This window comes from Anopheles nili, chromosome 3, assembly GCF_943737925.1.
Source record: "Anopheles nili chromosome 3, idAnoNiliSN_F5_01, whole genome shotgun sequence".
Classification (NCBI taxonomy): domain Eukaryota; kingdom Metazoa; phylum Arthropoda; class Insecta; order Diptera; family Culicidae; genus Anopheles; species Anopheles nili.
In genome coordinates, this window is record NC_071292.1 from 39080136 (window position 1) to 39098671 (window position 18536).

At 46.1% G+C, this 18536-nt stretch overlaps 5 protein-coding genes across 5 annotated transcripts; 1 reads left to right on the forward strand and 4 right to left on the reverse strand.

The window, feature by feature from the left end:
* Positions 1-258: 258 nt before the first annotated feature.
* Positions 259-6507, reverse strand: LOC128726454 (uncharacterized). The gene is made up of 5 exons (XM_053820268.1): positions 6360-6507; positions 3262-3554; positions 2532-2885; positions 962-1277; positions 259-857 (listed from the first exon to the last, which is right to left on the reverse strand). Exons 1-5 carry the CDS (start codon positions 6445-6447, stop codon positions 487-489), a joined length of 1422 nt encoding a protein of 473 aa, XP_053676243.1. The 5' UTR covers positions 6448-6507; the 3' UTR covers positions 259-486.
* A 1662-nt stretch (positions 6508-8169) lies between these two features.
* Positions 8170-10221, reverse strand: LOC128725264 (uncharacterized). The gene is made up of 3 exons (XM_053818994.1): positions 9923-10221; positions 9214-9354; positions 8170-9143 (listed from the first exon to the last, which is right to left on the reverse strand). Exons 1-3 carry the CDS (start codon positions 9987-9989, stop codon positions 8629-8631), a joined length of 723 nt encoding a protein of 240 aa, XP_053674969.1. The 5' UTR covers positions 9990-10221; the 3' UTR covers positions 8170-8628.
* Positions 10222-11431: 1210 nt separating this feature from the next.
* On the reverse strand, positions 11432-13201 carry LOC128724982 (uncharacterized). Its single transcript, XM_053818702.1, has 2 exons — positions 13096-13201; positions 11432-12944 (listed from the first exon to the last, which is right to left on the reverse strand). Exons 1-2 carry the CDS (start codon positions 13163-13165, stop codon positions 12010-12012), a joined length of 1005 nt encoding a protein of 334 aa, XP_053674677.1. The 5' UTR covers positions 13166-13201; the 3' UTR covers positions 11432-12009.
* A 497-nt stretch (positions 13202-13698) lies between these two features.
* Positions 13699-14867, forward strand: LOC128726177 (solute carrier family 25 member 35-like). Its single transcript, XM_053819969.1, has 4 exons — positions 13699-13770; positions 13832-14007; positions 14084-14219; positions 14298-14867. The coding sequence occupies exons 1-4, from the start codon at positions 13699-13701 to the stop codon at positions 14838-14840; spliced, it is 927 nt and encodes a 308-aa protein (XP_053675944.1). The 3' UTR covers positions 14841-14867.
* Positions 14868-15296: 429 nt separating this feature from the next.
* LOC128723414 (solute carrier family 2, facilitated glucose transporter member 3-like) lies at positions 15297-18231 on the reverse strand. The gene is made up of 6 exons (XM_053817151.1): positions 18214-18231; positions 17873-18138; positions 16421-17054; positions 16149-16361; positions 15962-16064; positions 15297-15894 (listed from the first exon to the last, which is right to left on the reverse strand). The coding sequence occupies exons 1-6, from the start codon at positions 18229-18231 to the stop codon at positions 15641-15643; spliced, it is 1488 nt and encodes a 495-aa protein (XP_053673126.1). The 3' UTR covers positions 15297-15640.
* Between the last annotated feature and the right edge of the window lie 305 nt (positions 18232-18536).

The following is an 18536-nucleotide window of genomic DNA, read 5'->3' on the forward strand; positions in this document are numbered from 1 at the left end:
ACATGATCGCTTTAGCTTCTCTAACATTTCTCGTTTTGGTCCCTGTGTTCTCAACTCTCCCCCCTTGTGTCAGCGCAACAACCACGTTCACGTCCCGCGTCCGTACGGGAAGGATTCCTCAGTCGGATTCGTCGCGGCAACCTGACACACCTGCTCTTTCGCAATTCGTCGCAACGCCTTGGTTTGGTAGTAAAACTTAGCTCAGGGAAACAATCTGTATACGTTCAGCCTTTCATGGACCGGTTTAACGCTTCTAGACGTGTGTGGGATTAGGTTTAGAATAGTGACGTAAAATTGAAAATTGAAAGAAAAAAGAAATTTTGTCACCTAGCCTACAGATACGACGGATCCAAAAATACTGCCGTGTTTATTACTACCTTCTCGTACTCTCGCACTCTTTCTCTCTCTCTCTTTCTCTCTCGCTCTCTCTCTCTCTCTCTCTGACACACCGTCTCATGAAACTAATCCTAACTAAGCTAGGCAGGACTAAGGAAGGGTTGTCGACGAAACCGATGGTGGCTCGTCAGAGGCCACCACCGCCTGCACTTGCGAATGGCCATCGTCGCCGGTGGTGGTGGTGTTGTTGTTGCTACTAATACTAGGACTACTGGTGGTCATTGTGGCCGGTACCACCGGGGATGCGTTGTCGCTGTTGTCGGAGGGTTTCTGCGTAGGAAACAGCACCGAGTATGCGGGCGGTGGGTCAAGCTCCCCATACTGAGGTAGATTGTGGCTAGGCGTGCTACCACCGGATCCCATTCCAGGCCCGGGTGATGACGTTTGCAGAAACGATGGCACCGGATCCGGCAGCGAATCATCCGGATTAGGCTCGGGTTTGTGCGTTCGGCAGCAGCACTCTGTGTGGGAAGCGAGTGGGAGAAGCAATGTGAATTAGACTTTGTGTTGTGTTGCGTTGTGATATCGCAATAAAGCGGTGGCTCAAAACCACAACGATACTCACCCCAAAGACCGCAAATCAGCAACGCACTGCCGCATATGAGCATGCCGAGGAACAGATAACCCCACGGGCCGTACTTCGACAGTCCGGTCATGCTGCTGCGGTGTTTTTTGGGCGGTGGTGCAGATTCGGTGGTTGGTGATGCCATCGTTGGCGGCGGCAAAGCTGGCGGAGAGTAGACGGATCCAAATTTTTGCTCCAACGCAATGTCCACCTCACCGAATGGAGGCTTCGAGGGTAGTTCTTTCGGTTCGCCACCGAAAAATGACTTTATCGTGTTTTGGATGTACTGTCGGAACACGGATTGGACGGGGTTTTCCTGGGAAAGGGATTGACACCGTGGTCAGTGAAATGAACGTCCACATGCATGAATGCACGAAGCACGAAGACGACCAATTTCCGGGGATTACACTTGTGAAAACGGGCATCAAGCAAAAAACTTGCTGACCAATTTTGGCCCACTTCAGAAGTAGCTCGAAATCGGAGGTAAGCGTGACATACATAATACAGCTTAACTTTCCAAACAACGGAAAAAAGGAAAAGTAATGCGCACACAAAGCAAACAAAGCACGTCGAAAGCGAAACAACAGCAGGCCAGGATTTCTCCCAATTCGCGTACCTCCAACGCACGGTTGCGAAAGGAAGAAAGGAAATCAAACATGTCACAATTTATCACCGGGACCAGAGCAAACGAGCTGGTTTTAATAGCTCTTCGTTATGTTTGTGGAAGGAAAAGTAGTCTATCAGGAACGAAACAAAATGCACTGGTAGGATTTGGTTAAAATCGTAAGACAAATTTGTTTAGTGAGGGGTTTTGAAATTTTAATCACTCGTACCGATGGATAATCAAACTTGCAATGGACAGGTTGACGTTAGAAAATACGCTTAAAATCAATTTTATCGCTGGTGCCGCCGGCGTAAGGGAGCGACAGATTAATGCCGTTATTTATTCCGGGTGTAAAATCAACGTCGGATGGCGATTTGTAACAGGACGGATAAGAGACAAAGCCGTCAGTTTGATTGATAGCTTGTCCAACAGGATACGAGTAAAAGTAATCGCGAGCTCAAGAATCGGAATGCAGGAAACAAGGACATTATAGCGAACGGAATATAATTACATTGACATGCATAAAGAGGTGCTTTAAATTTCTTATCGAAATTAATCAGGTAAAATGACAAAATTAAGACTGGCAATATTTAAGTAAACAGAATTGTATGATTTTGCTAGTTTAGTGGTTCTGTTTTCATGTGAATACATTTGATTATAAAATGAAATGACCCAAAGCAACAGCAAAAATATTGTCTTTGAGTGCAATTCCATGTTGATAGGACATTTTTTGAAAACCCGATCCAGATGTAAAGAAGTTCATTTTCCAACACAACACAGACACTTGAGTCGACTGCAGTGCTGTTCCTGCATGAACAAACACACATTCCCTCCGTGTGGGATGATGGCAGAAGGCCCGGGACGAAGTTAATCAAGGTAATTTGGGTCAAGGATATCCCACCCCCAGATATCTGTTAGCAGTGGGCGAAAACGTAACACCAACAGCAGCATCTGAGAGAACCTTACCGAGTATTCCTGCTGGCGGTGTTTTATGCACATCGCTTCATTTTCATCGCTGACCTCAGTACCGAGTGGGGGACAGTTTGGCAGCCCATCACAGACCAATTCGCGGGCGATACACAGCAACGGCATGCCGACGTACTCGAGACAGGAGTGCTTTTCTCGCTCCAGACATACCGCCCCTTGGCCGACGACCGTGATCTGAAGTCGGTAGTTGGCTGCGTTCCCGTCATGGTTCCAGACGATATTCAGCTTGCCCTGCAGCAATCGCATCGGTTCCTCCTGAATGCCGCCGGCCGTCTCAAGCAGACAGGGATCAAGGCGCCACGATGGCAACACCTCCCCATTTGCGGACTGAGACTAGACCCAACCGGGGAAGAGAGAAAACAGCGAAACAAGTTCAGTTAGATCAATTGAGAGTTCGACCAAATCGCTCGAGCTAATTAGCACTCCTCCACTGGCCAGACTCTGTTGGGGCACGAGGTGTGAGTTGTTTGCTACGCATCGTTGCCCTCGGCCGGTTGTGGTTGAGCAGTTGAGCACACTGGCAATACCGTGTACTGACTGTTACTGACTCGAGCACCACGAGAACGGAACGGAGGTTGGCCAAGAATGTGCGACCATTCTCTTGGAGGCCCACCTCCGAATGGCCGATGTTCGATCGACAGCAACGACTCCTCTTCTAGTCAGCGGATCCTAACATGCTCGAGCGCTTATACACGAGCTCTGTACGTACGATAGTTAAGGGGCAGCTGTGGGTGCTGTTGCTGGATTTGTTGCCGTTGTACTTTCTGCTCGCTGAGCTGCGATGACTGCCCGTGGCTGGAATGCGTTGCATCCGGACGAAAAAGTTGTACGCATCAGGAGCCCGGAACTGGCGCTTGCAGGAGGGTTTGCCGTGTTCAGGGCGTAGAGCTAACAGCACGCTCGATGTAGCGCCCTTATCGCTGACGTACTGCTCACTGGATTCTCCATTTTCCGCACACAACGATAACAGACCCGCAGTACCGGTGGTCGTCGGTTCGGCATCTGAGGACGAAAACAGGAAAAAAAAATTGAAAAGCGGTCCCTTCGTTCAGGTACAAGCTAATCAGAGGGTTTGCAGGAAGGAAGATGTCGAGTTGCTAACGTTCTGTTGTGTAAGAATGTCAGCAATGCTTCAAGCGAACACAGAACATAGCATTTGAGTTGCAGAAAATGAGGATTTTTCACTGTGGGCGGAAGCGATATGAGATCTATTTTTATCTTCCCTCATTATTGATTAAGAACAAGCGCAATAGAGGAGGTCAGGACTAACGGTTGGATCGGATCAGAAGGATAAGAGCCGGCGACACTTATAGTTAGAGCCTCATCTCGGTAGGCTATGAAACCCAAAAGTAGGCTATAGAACCCAAAATCGATGCGTTTGAACAAAAAAGGTCAATTTATACGTTACAAAAGGCCGGGTGCGCTGGGTTTTAGAATAAAAAAAAGGAATATTAAGATCATCGCTCTCCCTGTCCTTCGCCGTATCCAAGGATCGAATGCCTTGTTGGAATGTACAGTTTACAAACATCACCCGCATAACGCTTAACGATCCTCGGTGAAAAGAATGCAAAAAACAAAACACAACAGCGAGAAATTGGCAATGAGCGCAGTTATTCAACCGTCTTGCGGTGTTTTTGTGGATCGTCTCGGTCGTGATCCATCAAATCCGCAAGGCGACGGACGGACGGAGCCCTCGTAAAGCGTCATCAGGGAAAAAAACCACCCGCTGAACAGCATAGATCCTGAAAGTGAGTGAAATCAGCAGCAAACGAATGACTATCATGCGGGATTCAGGAAGTCAGACACAAAAACGTGTTACATGATGCCCTTTTTTGGAGGTCCATGAAACGGTAATGGCGCATAGTTACTTTCTAAAACCGGCGTCCACTAAACGTGTGCGACACCTATTTGTTTTACGTCGGTGGTCGGTGGTGGCGCAACAAAATGTTGGCCACTCGACAGCAAAATGGAAGCAAACCCTTTGTCGAGGGAGGATCGAATGTAACAAACTCGCACCGCTGCCATGACGCACCAGGGCCCAGTAGGTGTGTTTGCCGATTGCTCTCAATGCTTCGATGCCAGCGGTGCCATCAATTATGCGAAGGTTACTGAAAATGACCTGTATCAATTTAATGTCCGCCGTCGGGTGAACGCCGATGAGGCCCCGGGACGGAACAGATCCATGTCCATCGGATCGCGGAGGTGTCCGCGTTGAAGCGTGCCAACACACCCAAGACCATCGAATCCATCGCACGGGTTGTGCATAACGGACAAGTGCACGGCCGTGTTGTTCGAGAGCGGCCTTTTTCGTGCTTCCTTTTCACGCTGAGCCACGAGTGGGAGTTGTAACGGTGTGGCGAATGCTGATGCAATACCGGTCACACAGGTTGTGATTGTTTGTGGCCCATCAATCGCTCAAGTGGCACGTGAATCTGCAGGTAGTACTTGAGACTGATGTTGGTTCCGCCACTTCCGCCATGAGGTGGCTGCTTTGGGGTGGGTGTGATAATTCCAGCCGAAACAGCCGAGAATGGGCTGAGGCGTCATCACATTGCCTGCCATCGATAAAGCGCATTCGTGGATAACTTTCAGCTTTACGGGGTTCAAACTTCGGTTGGGTGAATCTTGCATGTTTAATGTCGCAAATTTCGAAGGCATTTACAGTCAGAAAAAAAACGAACTGCGGTGATTGCCCCAGAGAAAGCAGTGGGCGAATATGACACGGATTTGCCAGTGGGTGAACCTTAAAATGGGACAGGCGGTTTCTTCACACAGCAAATGGAGTCTGTGTGCCGGCAAAAAAAACTCCCTTAACTGATCTAACGCGGTGAATCGCCGGCTGTTTTCATTTTAGTGGACATAACGCACCGTACGCCGTGCTTTATGGGGGACATGAGCGCCGATTGTAACGAATTTCGGCGGATTTGGACGTGAATTCCGTTTGGACACGCTGAATGTAACAAGAGTTTTGTGGGTTGCAGACAACCTGCCTGAGAATTGGGCAACACTTCCTCGGTGACACGAATACCGCATATTGGAGCATAGAAGCATTAGAGCATTTCAGCATTTGGAGCAAACCATAACACCAGTCTTGGGAGGTACTCATGTCCGCAATGCCTAGATATCAAGTTGCAAAAGCGTATTTGCCGCCCGATTTGTCATCAATACTGAGCTAATTGATACCCTGAAACGCTTTAAATGATAATTTTGCGTTGTCAGATGATCAGGTCTGAACTCATTTACATCCATCGTCATATCAAAGGTGATGGGCTCGAGCCCTATCACAGACGCATAATATGATCCGCGAAGGGCAGCAGCTTATCGATCTCGCGTTTTGTGATGAAATCTCGCGTTCATTAAGGTACGAAAGATCGAACTGAGCTCGCCGGTCGATCACATTTTTTTACTGACAGGTCGAGGTTACAGCCTACGTGAGCACAATCACGTCGTTCAGGTGAGCCTTTTCTCGTGGACCTCGCGTGGCCCTACAACATGAGATGAGATGCGCATTTGCTCATCATCGAGCCGGCACCCCGAAATGGACATCACCGAATGTGTGTGGTGATTCAGCCGAGCTGGGGAAAAACTTTCATCAACGATCATCCATGGCGGCGTGTGAGTCAACTCGGGGTGCTTCCATCAAGACGCGTTCCAGTTTAATTCCACGCGGGTGGTACCGTTTCCATTTCAAGCATCCGCGAGGGAAGCGATGGAACCACCAAAAGAAAAAAGAACCGTGCCGCCCCGTTTCCGTGATCGAGAAAAAGATGCTGCCTTTCTGCTTCTGCGTGCTTGCACAACACTTACTTGAGAAGAACGATGCACTATCGGTGCGTTGGGTGTAGAGTATAAAAATACACCACCACTGCAGGGATGTCGCCTTCGGGAGGATCATTTTTTATTTTTATATATCACCGTGCTCCAGCTGTCGCGATACCGTTGATGGTGCTTCTGCGTTCCGGCCACACACACAACACACAAACGTACAGACACACGCCTAGCATCTATCGCGGAAACCGATGCGGGTAGAGAACGGCTGCGGTTCGACCACTTTACACACTCGCGAACTCACGCTCTAACGGCCCCGGGGGCACCTTTTACAAGCGCGAAGAGTTTCTCCAACGACCACGACGCGTGAGGCCACCTTTTCTTCTTGATGAATCTTCTGCTCACGAGGCGCTACTGCTGGTGGTGGCCTGTTGAGTCGCCGCTTTCCAACACTTGGTCATAATTCGAACACTTGGTCACTGTAATCGATCGCACTGGTCATGCTGCTTCTCGGACGCACACAGAATGCGCTCAGCGATGGCGAGATTAAACTCGCGCAATACCCCGGACGGAAGCGAACCGCGAGACACGGATCGTGCGAAAGGAAGACGCGAACAACTGCGCCGTGCGAGCGTCAAACCATCTGGAGGTTTCGTTTCGTTCGGCGAAAATGCGAAACGGCGATTCGCGCACGGATCAAATGCGACCGCGATGGCTACGCAACGGTTGGCTTGACAACTTAAGCAATTGCGTCGAAGAAGCAAGCGTGCGCGGGTGGGAGAGTGAGCACGCGATGCAGTAAAAAAAATGGCTCCCTTTGAGAGTGTTTGTTTGTTTACATCCAACGGTACGACTTGGAGATGGCGCACGCACACATGCGCCGTGTGTACAAACGCGGGTCGAGAGTGCTGTGTTTGAGCAGGTGAGCCAACCCAACGATGTTCTCGTAGCTACGAAAGCCGTCACCACAGGCTTCAAAATCAAATTTTATGGTGGATGTACGAGATTTTAAGCGACATCTATTATTATTAATGAACAGAATATACAAGCTAACACAAAGAGCGGAAGGACTATGCGACTTTATGGGCAACAAGTTTGCGTATAAATGCCAAACCGTTTTTCAATATGGCAGCCAATAAGCAATGTGCGAGATGGCCCAGCCTTGTTACTTACTTATCACTATCGTAACGAATAAACGTCAAAAAATCCTGGAAAAACTTGATTTAAATCCACATTTTGCTCGAAACGTTTCGTACCGTTGGTAGAGTACAATTTGTATTGAAGTAGCATAGAAGATAATATATAACCGATATCTTGTATGATATATCTATGCCTTATGTTTAAAAACATGTTCATATCAGCGCAGAAATTAAGAACGATGTACAAAAAAGTTTCTAGATCAATGGTTTGAGCAAGTAATGATGTTTGATTCGGCGGGTTAACCATTCTCGCTTCAGTCTCCATACGAGAGAGTACATCAATAGTTGTTTTTCAATTACTTTTTCATTTATTATTTCACATACCAAAGCTTCTTGCTATTGTTCGCGTAAACACAACAAAAGCAATCACAATTTAACGAACGAAATAAATTAAACTTTCAATGATGCATTAGATTTGCAGAGCCGCAAACATGCTGTGCTGTATGCGATTTCTTGAAATCGGTGCCTTTGCCGTGATATCATATCATATCAACTGTAATGCAAGTCAATCACATATCATAAAACGAGGACTTTATCTTTTGAAACAGCTGTGTAATGCTTTCCAGAACATGCGTAAGCGCAGTAGACTTCTCTCAAGGCACATAAAGAATCACGACAATTTTGATAATAAATATAAAATACGACGGATTTTACTTGGAATTTAAGCATCTTATATTTTAGCCGTTATTATAATTAAATCTATAGAAACATTTGTATGCACATTTTCTCGCTGTACCATCACGTATATCACGCAATTAATTAACTAAACCTAGCATGTAATGACTATCGTCCGTTTCGATATACAATTAAAATCTATACCCGGTTTTGTCATGAGCGGAAGGAGCACTTTCTGGCACGTGCACAAGGGTTACCGGGAAGTCAGCTAGTGCCGATGATAAGCCTCGTCTTATCAGTGAAGTATTTTACGTTCGCAATTAATCAGAGATGCCACTCCTTACGATTGTTAATTATTGCGTCAGCGCGGTCAATCGCGATTACGAGATAGACAAAGATGCACTTCAAACGTAAGGTCACCCACTCGACTAGCGCAATGCGGAACCGCAAAATACTATTTGTAACACTAAGTTTGATTTGCGTTTAGCACACCATTACAGTTCCGTGACGTTGCGATCTGTGACGTCAGGCCCAGGGCGCGCGGTACTCTGCTCCACAACAATAACGGGAACATCGTCACTTTCACTGCTAATATCACTGATGTTCACGGTATGTTGATTGGACGGATGAAGGCGAGGCGAAGCAGGTTCTATGATCTGCTCTAGATTGCTTGCCAAGTCCTCAGCGTTTCGTTGGTGTCCGTTTTCGATCACACTATCATATGGAATGATGAAAATGCTATCGTTATCCTTCTCGAACACGAGCGAATCGTAGGTAGGTGGCGCAAACTGGCGATAGGACGGTGCCGGTGTTGGTGGCGCTGTTCTATCTTCGGTTGCTGGCTTCCGGGAGCGACAACGATGGCGATCAGCACAAGCCATTACCAAAAAGAACGCGATCAATGCGAAAAACGTAGCCAGGTACCAAATGAGAGTAATAACATCCATGACAGGCGATTCGGTAAATAGAACACGGTCATGCGTTGTTCCTGTGCTCTGGGTTGTTACATCTGCCGAAGGATTAGAAAGCGAGTTAGAAACAGGAGAAACTACGTATGTGGTGGATCCTCTGCATCTTACCTATCACGTCTTCGTTGGTAGTAACGGTAGCGTCGTCCCAGGTGAATTTGAACAACCCATCGATCTGCTCCGGGACCGTTACTGCCCGGCCAGGTACGGTTGGGATCGGTTCACTTCGCACGTTTCCGGTCACGAAAAGTGCTGAAATGCGAATGAAAATGTCCGTCACTAGGGGCAATGAAACATGATTCCATTTTTGCGCTAGCAGTACCTTATCTAGCAACCTCTTAATACTGTGATAAGCGAAAGTGTATCCAGGAAGCCGTGGGGTTTAAGTAGCTCGCGATAAAAATCATCATCATCCGACCGGAATACGTAGGCGAAAAGAGAATAAGTTGCACCGAAAATAGTGAAACAAAATTGCAGATTGTCGAGACCAAGGCCATGGAAAAGCCGGTAATCGTGGTACGAAACCACAGTGCACTAGTTACGCTCGTTTCCTCCATATTACACCTTTTCCATCGGATCACTTTCTGCAATTTGCGCCACATCAATTCGCAAATACTCGCTCAGCATGCAACAAATTGCATAAAATCTTCGCTGGACGATCAACATTCAAAAGCAATATGCTTATCTTCATTTAAGCCACGCAAGTGTAAATCTTTTGGTGGCTTCAAAAATGTGTGTTTTTTTTTAAATCTGATTATAAGCTGATTTAATCGACATAGTTTATTACACATCGGTTGGTTTAGGCTGTTTTCAAACTTACCGATTATCATGCAACATAAAAATCGCTTCCAGTGTCTTCTAGCCATCCCAGTTTGTAAAGTTGACATCAGCGTGTTCTCGATCAAAGTGTATCCCTAATATTCTGCTCTTTCGCAGCACGACGATCAGCTCCGTAGATATAATAATGTGGTTCGTTTTGGACAACATTGACACGCAAGTCATCGAAAAGTCACAGTAAGCAGAGATCCATCGCTGGCAGAGGTAGGCAGGAGCTAGGAATCACAACGACGGTTGACCATGGAGGTGCATTGAAATCGAAAGTTATTACACGCGATTAAATAAACCTTGCACGTAGCGCTTTGTTCTACGTCTAGCTGATCGAGTGCCGGCGAGACGACGCGAGAAGCAGTACAAGCGAGCTCAACTAGAATGGAGTCAAAGGCTTTCCATCTGCAAGGAACAGCTTTTTATACCTGGCGCCGAGATCGGGCCCACAAGGCCCGCTAGATAAAACAATAGCCGCTAAAGTGGGTGATTTTTCGCAGGCATTCGCGACAATAACAACGTTGTACGTCACCAAGCAACGCTCCAATATCCCTTTATCAGTACATGTACGCTTGATAACGGGCCGTATCGGAGCTGTCGTTTATGATATTCAATGAATGCGCGCGTATCTTCGCGAAGGCTTAGTATACCGAGCAATCCGATGCGCAGAAGACAGCTGGTCGGTGAGAAAAAGGCGAGCCTGCCCATATAAAGTGCATTCGTTGCCAGGTTCGATTCCTACGTTTAGTGTCCATCGTTATCGCTTACATAACACTGGAAGAAACCTCTGCCAAGTGCATACGATTTGTCGCGAGCAACAGATGTAGCTACATGGAAGGAAAATGGTCATCTGCGGCGCTTAAATGATCGTTCATCCCGATCGTGTCCGTCAGTAAAGGTAGAGTGAAGCGTCTAATCACACAATGCATCTTACCATGTTCTTACTCATTATTGTATGGACCGACCGACGGGATGTGAACAAAATAAAACAATCCAACAAACAGACCCCTATGACCAGCTCACTGTTACGGCAGACGAAATGCTTATCTGAGTTGATTTCGTTTGAGGAAAAACAACGGTAAAATGGAATTCCAGTTACGCTACAGTGCGGTAGAGTGCATTGGACATTGAGGTTCGGGGTAGGTTTATGGTTTTGCGTATGATAACAAGGGCACAGCAAAGGAGAGATAAAACAAGCCCGCTATCTTAATTAGACAAAACAAGCCCCTTGACAGCAGATTCGGCGCAGAATTCAGGAACAATCGACCGGAGCGCGTGCCGCCCGGTTTTGCTAACGATGATGATACGATCTTCGATACTGGTGTGACAAAGAATCCAACCACACCAATTACGGGTCGTATCTGTGTCCAGTTGCGAATGATAAGATTTCGGAGCGAATGTGTTACAGGTGGCAGATTTTCATCAGCTGCATACATGCATACATGACCCATTTTGCTGTCTGATAGTAGTGATCGGATAGTTGAATGGAAAGTCCGCATTTCAATTTCACATTTTCTAGTGAGTAGTTTTATTTTCAAAATAACACCCCACTGTACAGAGCTATAGTCCAACGTTACTAAACAACGCACGAAAGAAATCGTAGAAGACCTGTAGTGGGTCGCAGCTTTCGCGTTAACCAAGCCACCGTATCGCCGCGGATAATAAATAGATCTACAGTATTGTTTGAGAGTTTTGCCGGAATCGACATCTAGCTTCTAGTACAGCGCTCTTCTTGACAGCGATGCTCGAATTGTATGCTCGAGATTTCGTTTAAAACCCGATTTAACCCGAGTAGGCATATTCGTTAAGTAATGCTGACATTTAAATGCGCAGAACGTGTGAGATTAGCTTATAATACCGGCTGGTTGACACATTTTCGACAAAACAGTTGCGCGAAATTTGGTTTAATACTAGCAGAGTGCTCATTACCACGCATCGCTGGGATGCACCCCAGGCCATCTCGGTCCACGGTTTGGTGGACCTCGTTCACGTTTAAAGTTATCCTATTACAACGTACGGTAAAGCTTATATACAGCAACAATAACGAAACGAAATGCAAACGACTGCATTTGCGGCAGGATATTACGTCGACGTGTCCGATTCCCGGTCCAGGCAGGTCTTCGGTATGGTCGGCGAGGTGGCCGTCGAAACTGTTGTGGGCCCAGCGGAGCTGGAGGCAACTGCGGCGGTAGGAAACAGGGCGTCGTAGCTGGGCGGCAGATCCTTCTCATCCAACGCTAATGGCGGTGCTGACGGCCGTGTGCCACCTCGACTGCCAATGTCCGTTCCACTGCCACTGTTGTATCCGCTACTGCACAGAGGCATGCTTTGCCTGTTTTTATAAAGGCACATTAGACACGTGCCGAATACAGTTGCCGTCGTCAGGAGGGAAACAAATGCTGTGAGGGCAATATTTTGGTTGCTCACGACGACTTCGGCTGGCACTAGGGAACAACTTGGCTCGTCCGTGCAATTGGGACAGTTTATCACACCGTCGTTGACGAACGATTTGTGGATGCAGGAATACGAAGAGTAACTCTCGCATTGCAGCTCGTCCTTGCTGGAAGTGCACTCTCTGGTCTGCGTGGCCACCATCTGTATTTGTAGCATATCTTCCACGCTCGGTAGCGGAACGAACGAGTCCAGCTTGATGGAAATCTTCAAATTGTTTTTGTCGAAAAATTTTCTTGGCACATCTTCTGGTGTGTAGCAGAAACGTGACTTTTTGCCGGAACTCTGCTTAATCGAGACTAAATCGATGCAGTTTCCTTTCGGGTCCCGTCGTAGATTCAACTTGCGTATGATCAAATATAGCCCCGTGCCTACTTGGGACTGCAGGGTGAATTTACATTCGCTATAGCGCTTGAAGGAGGACGAGTTCCAAACCTGCTCGTAGATGGCACCCTGCTGGAATTCGTTCAAAGTTTTTATTTGCTTTCGCGAGTCTAGCAGTGTGTCGATTTTGGCAAACAGCGCGATCCGGCGTTCATAGCATATGTCGGATTTTATTAAATCGTCTGAAAAGAAAGTTGAAAACAAACACCATCTCACTCAATGTCATACTGCATGAATAACACTGTCCCTCCCCCGCCTGGCGTACATATTTCGTCATTGAGGAAGAAAGCGATGCGTCAACAACAAGGGGTTTCCCTGCATTAGCGTACTTACATTCCGCGTAGCTCGCGCCATACACGCTGATGAACGCCGTGAAGAGAAAAACCAACGTATATTGTACCATTTTCACCCGCGTTTGAATGTTACTCCCATATGAAAAAATCTGTTATTTGTGGATGCGGAACCATTTCTCTGCGAGAAAGACCCTGGGCGACTTTGTGCGACTTATCAGAATTTTCGTTTGACAGCTTGTTTTGACTGCTCGTTTCTAGGAAGCAAGTGCAACTGTGCGACCGCCAGCTACAGCCACTACTCCAGTACTTCGCTCGCACACGGTGAGCAGATTTTGCTAGCAGTTAAAAAGAAACCATTCCTTCCCGAATTTGTGGATTAGTTGCGTTGTGGTCTAATTTCTCAACTTCGTGGTTTTGGGTTTGCAGAAAGTATTCCTTTATTGGTTCTTTTCGCACTGAACTGAAATATTCAACATACTTGTTTTTTAATCATGCGAAGGTATTTCGGTTGTGTTACGCATACTTATACACGAACGAACTTGAATTGACCACGGCCTAACCAAGGGGTTGAGAAGTAAATAATTGCGACAAGTTGTGTTAACTTGCGCGGAGAGATCAACAATCTGCCGAATCTCTCGATACGATGGACGGGACTGATTTCCTGCTCGGTGGAATTGGCTCTATGGGTGCCACGCTGATAACTAACCCTTTGGAGGTAAGAACGGTAAAAATTAGCAAAGAATCGAGATGGTCACTATCGAATCTTGTTCCAACAGGTCGTCAAAACGAGAATGCAACTGCAAGGTGAGTTAGCTGCTAAAGGAACCTACCATAAGCCCTATCGCAGCGTGGTGGACGCTTTTGTGACGATTGCTAAAAAGGACGGATACGCAGCGCTCCAGAAAGGCCTAGCGCCGTCATTGTGCTTCCAGTTTATTCTAAACTCGTGCAGGTAATTACGAAAGCATCCTTAAACAAGACAATCCGATGGCTTGAATCAGTAGTCCAATGTCTATCGTTTAGATTAGATTAGGCATATACAACACGGCCAATGAGCACGGATGGACGAAACAGAGGAATGGCAATCAGTCCATTCTAAAAAGCGCCTTCTGGGGAGCAACGGGAGGGTTCGTTGGATCAGCTTTGGCAAGCCCCTTCTTCATGGTATAGTATGACTGCGTAACTAGCAATGTATGTCATGTTCATAATCGGTTGCTGCTTTTATTTTTTGCTCTTGTACAGCTACGCACTCATCTTCAGTCGCAGGCAAAGGCTGAAATTGCCGTTGGCTATCAGCATCAGCATACGGGAATGGTTAGCGCGATGAAGGATATTTTCAAAAAGCACGGCATCCAGGGGCTGTATCGTGGTGTCGCGGTGACAATGCCAAGGGCTCTGCTTGGAAGTGGAGGTCAATTGGCCGCATTCGGATATACCAAAGATTGTCTGTTACGTTACCCAATCGTTTCGAATCAAAGCGACACATTCGTATCGACGGTTGCAGGAGCGGTTGGAGGAACGGTGATGGCCATCACAATGACACCACCGGACGTGATAGCGACAAGACTGTACAATCAAGGAGTAGATGCCAAGGGCAAGGGCATATACTACAACGGCGTGGTGGATTGTTTTATAAAAATCCTGAAATCGGAAGGCGTCGCCGGTCTCTATAAGGGCTTTTGGCCGCATTACATGCGGATCGGCCCACACGCAACGTTAGTGCTACTTTTTTTTGATGAGCTTAAATCGATTCGAAGGAAATATTACGCAAAGAACCAGGTTTAGGATTGCGCTCAATTCACAGCGAATCAATTTGTTGGCTCGATATCAAATTAAACATCAATAGAACAATATGGTGCTTAGTGTAACCTAGTGCAATAAATGTTTTGGTTAGACAAAAAGAATTAGTCACGCTATTTGTTTTTTTTTCGCCAATGTTTGAATGTTTTGTTTTCGATTAATTGCCGGAGGAAAGAACGTTGGTTTCGTTGGACCGAAAGTGTTTTTTCTGATTTCTTCTAATGGATAAGTATCCTTTGATAGTATTTTTATTCCGATTGTTTCTGAAAAGAATAACCTTTTAATCTATACAAAACTAAATTTTCAATTGAATTTTACCCAAGCGTGTACGTTCAAGATACAGATTTTTCAATAAAAAAATACGTGCGTCGTGATAAAAAGCGGAGAGAGTAGTGATGAAGTTATAAATTTAAAAAGGTAAATTAGGAATTCCGTAGAGTCAAGCACGGACTCGAATTTTGGAGATTTTATTTATTTCTTTACGAATGCCCTGGTCATATTATGTTTTCATATTTTGCAAATAAAACAAATCACCTAGCACAAGCAAAAATTTACTACTTTTGTATACATTATTTACTAATGCACGAATAACGTGGTTTCGTATCAGCGTGGCGACGCGGTTAATAATAACTAAACATTGACGGAAGACTTCGTTAACAGGGTGCATATTCCAGTATTGTTTTTTCTGTAATTCTCGACTGACTACTCCAAAAAATTGAAATACACGATAAGGGGATGTCGTTAAAGAAAGTTCTAGTAAAATGTAGTTTAGCTAAGTTGTTGTTCTATTTAACTTTAGAACGAAAACCATGCGATACCTTCTGTACAACTTCGGTAATTTCTTTACCCCTGGTTTCTGGTAAGTAAAGCTGAACTAAAATTGTCAATAAAACACACGTAATGGAAAATGGCAGAAACACAAAGGCACCCCAAATGCCTTGTAGAGTTGGAAAGGCCATGCCGACAATAAAGTTGCATCCCCACGAAGAAAGACTACCCAGTGCCATGGCCGTCGGGCGTGGACCAAGCTCAAAGAGTTCTGGATGAGACGGAGATAGGTGGTAATGTCGTAAATTATCTCTTGATGCATTTCGACCATTGCTTACCTGATCCGATAAAGAATGGAATAGGACCGAGTCCGAATTGGTAGAAAATGATGTAGAGAAGGATGGTTCCTATACATAAGTATGAAAACCATTCGATAGTTTCCTTCAGGATGGAACAATAGTTTAGTGATCGTACTTCTTAACACCCCGTCGTTCCTCTTGTGGCTATGTTGGCAATAAAACTTACGATAAAATATATGGATAATGTAAGAAGGAACAGAATGACTGCACAACTGGAACACGACAGCACACATAGACTTCGGCGATTGCAGCGTGCCATCAGTAACGGTGCAAATAATGAAACAAACAAATTCAAACATCCAACTCCTAGATTGGCGAACTTGGCGGCTGTCGAGCTAAAGCCCACTGATTCGAAAATAGACACCGAGTAAAAGAACACCTGAAACGGGACAATCGAGAAGAGTAGCGACAGAAAAGCAGTCCAAAACATTTACTCACGGCATTAATTCCTGAAAGTTGCTGGCCTCCTTGAAGTGCACAGACAAGCACAAGCGGTAATGTGAGTGTTGAATCCTGCAGAACCGAACATAACGAACGGCTTGCCGGTGGTTGGCCATCCTCTGGATGTTGCCCATTGCTCGAGCTACCGTTCTGGCCATTCGCGCATTCCATCTGCAGTTTTATGTAATCATCACCAATTGCATGGCGTCCGAACAGTTTCCGGATGGCACGCAAGGATCCAGCCTGGTCGCCTTTCACGCTGTACAAATATTTCGGGCTCTCCGGAATCCAGCAGTAAAATGCGTAACAGAAAAGATTTAACACCACGTAGCAGCCGAGGGCGTAATGCCAGAGCTCGTCAGTTCCAAAAACCTGTTCGAGACTTGCCACCTGCCCAATAACGACCCCAGTTGTGAGTCCCAGCGGACACAATACACCCATGGCACCGCGGAGTTTTATTGGAGATACTTCGGCTAGGTACATCGGGATCACACCAGTTGTTAAACCTGACGCCAAACCAACCAGAAGTCTTCCCAAAAGCAGCAACTCCACCGATGATGCAGCACGACACGATAGGAAACATATCGCACCTACCGTAAGCAGGACCGCGCAGAACAAGAATGATTTTTTTCTAAGGAACACATTGGGTTTTCAAAAATTATTTAAAATCGATGCAAGGACCATGAAATATAATCGACGTCATAAATCACCTGCCATAGGTGGTAGCGATGTACGCGCTAAAATGAGACGTGATAATTCCACCCAGCAAAACTGTCGACACGATCACGGACCAAATAATCTGCAACGCATTGGGTGTAACATGCACATCATACCGTTGCAAGAAAACAGTGCGAATCCAGGCTTTTATGAACTAGAGCACGTGCGAACAACACACAGGGCAACAAGAAATGAAAGCTCATTGGACAGCGAACATAATATCGCAATTGGTTTTCGGTACGAACTTGTGCCGGTGCGTTGATAGAGCTTACTTGATAGCCTACGGCCATGGACACGGAGAGGTTCACTAAGATGCCGAACGTACAAAGACCCCAGGTCACGCCGGTGTCCTAAGCATGAAAAAACCGTATTCGTAAATTACAAAATGTATGGGCTGTCGCCATTGTTACGTACAGGAAGCTTCAGTTCCATTGCAAAACGATGCACACTGACGCCTCAGAAGAGTTCAAAATTAAACTGGACGCCTAGAAACTTTCGATATCTGCACTTCAGTGCAGTACTCAAGTGCATAGTAAAATAGTTTGTTTAAATATTTGCAATAGCAAAACGTCAGTAGATAATTCTTATTAAATATTCGATCAATTGAGGATTCCGCACTGTTGGCTATTTTTCTACGTAATTAGCGTGACAGCTACAACGCAACTGATCCGGCTCAAATTTTAGTCAAGCTTTACGTTTCGAGCGATTTTTTAAAAAGTTGATTGATCTTACCTTCCATATCTATCCGCTAAATATGCCCCTTGCAACGATCCAATCACACCACCGATCAAGGCAATTGAGATCGTCACAGCAATGATAGCATTTAAGGCAGAATCCGATAGATGAACGTCGTAGTTTCGATGAATCGTGCCATTGCACCAGTGTTTAATGAATTCAGATGGTGCATTTATAACGCCTATACTGAAACCTACTGGTATCGATGCACCAAACGTTGTTATCACACCCAAAGCTACCAGCTGGGGTGTCCATCCTGTTTCCTGCGAGATTGAGAAGCCAGCGAAACCAAATTAAAGAAATTTACACGTCATTGTCTATCCGAAGGTACTCCCAACCGGTAAAGTAAGATCCATCGCGTGGTAGCCAATCGCTGGCCGCAGAGACACTGGCCAAAAGCACTGACACTGACCAGATCGTGCAAATTCACGCAACGACTGGTCCACAAGGAAGTGGTGGAGCTTTAAGCCGAGTGCCAATGGAATCATTCCGAAGGGCTCATCTCGGCGTGTGCTTAGAACGTAAGCAGGGATGAGGATAAAATTTATGGCATCTACAACAAACCGGTGTTCAGAGGAGCATTATCATGACGCCGTTCAGCCCTGCAATGCATCAGCTTAAGATAAGTCTAAGATGGTGTGTGCTTTCGAACGAACTCTGC

Excerpts from the sequence above, each read along its gene's own strand:
- LOC128726454 (XM_053820268.1), bottom strand. The coding sequence starts at position 6,447 with ATGATCCTCCCGAAGGCGACATCCCTGCAGTGGTGGTGTATTTTTATA. Across the intron at positions 1,278-2,531 it reads ACCGCCAGCAGGAATACTCG|GAAAACCCCGTCCAATCCGT; the intron begins GTAAGGTTCTCT and ends TCCCTTTCCCAG. Across the intron at positions 858-961 it reads GCTGATTTGCGGTCTTTGGG|AGTGCTGCTGCCGAACGCAC; the intron begins GTGAGTATCGTT and ends CTTCCCACACAG.
- LOC128725264 (XM_053818994.1), bottom strand. The coding sequence starts at position 9,989 with ATGTCAACTTTACAAACTGGGATGGCTAGAAGACACTGGAAGCGATTT. Across the intron at positions 9,355-9,922 it reads TTTATGTTGCATGATAATCG|CACTTTTCGTGACCGGAAAC; the intron begins GTAAGTTTGAAA and ends TTCGCATTTCAG. Across the intron at positions 9,144-9,213 it reads TACCAACGAAGACGTGATAG|ATGTAACAACCCAGAGCACA; the intron begins GTAAGATGCAGA and ends ATCCTTCGGCAG.
- LOC128724982 (XM_053818702.1), bottom strand. The coding sequence starts at position 13,165 with ATGGTACAATATACGTTGGTTTTTCTCTTCACGGCGTTCATCAGCGTG. Across the intron at positions 12,945-13,095 it reads TGGCGCGAGCTACGCGGAAT|ACGATTTAATAAAATCCGAC; the intron begins GTAAGTACGCTA and ends CTTTCTTTTCAG.
- LOC128726177 (XM_053819969.1), top strand. The coding sequence starts at position 13,699 with ATGGACGGGACTGATTTCCTGCTCGGTGGAATTGGCTCTATGGGTGCC. Across the intron at positions 13,771-13,831 it reads TGATAACTAACCCTTTGGAG|GTCGTCAAAACGAGAATGCA; the intron begins GTAAGAACGGTA and ends TTGTTCCAACAG. Across the intron at positions 14,008-14,083 it reads TTTATTCTAAACTCGTGCAG|ATTAGGCATATACAACACGG; the intron begins GTAATTACGAAA and ends CGTTTAGATTAG.
- LOC128723414 (XM_053817151.1), bottom strand. Across the intron at positions 17,055-17,872 it reads TTAGCGGATAGATATGGAAG|AAAAAAATCATTCTTGTTCT; the intron begins GTAAGATCAATC and ends TGTGTTCCTTAG. Across the intron at positions 16,065-16,148 it reads CATTATCCATATATTTTATC|GAAACTATCGAATGGTTTTC; the intron begins GTAAGTTTTATT and ends TCCATCCTGAAG.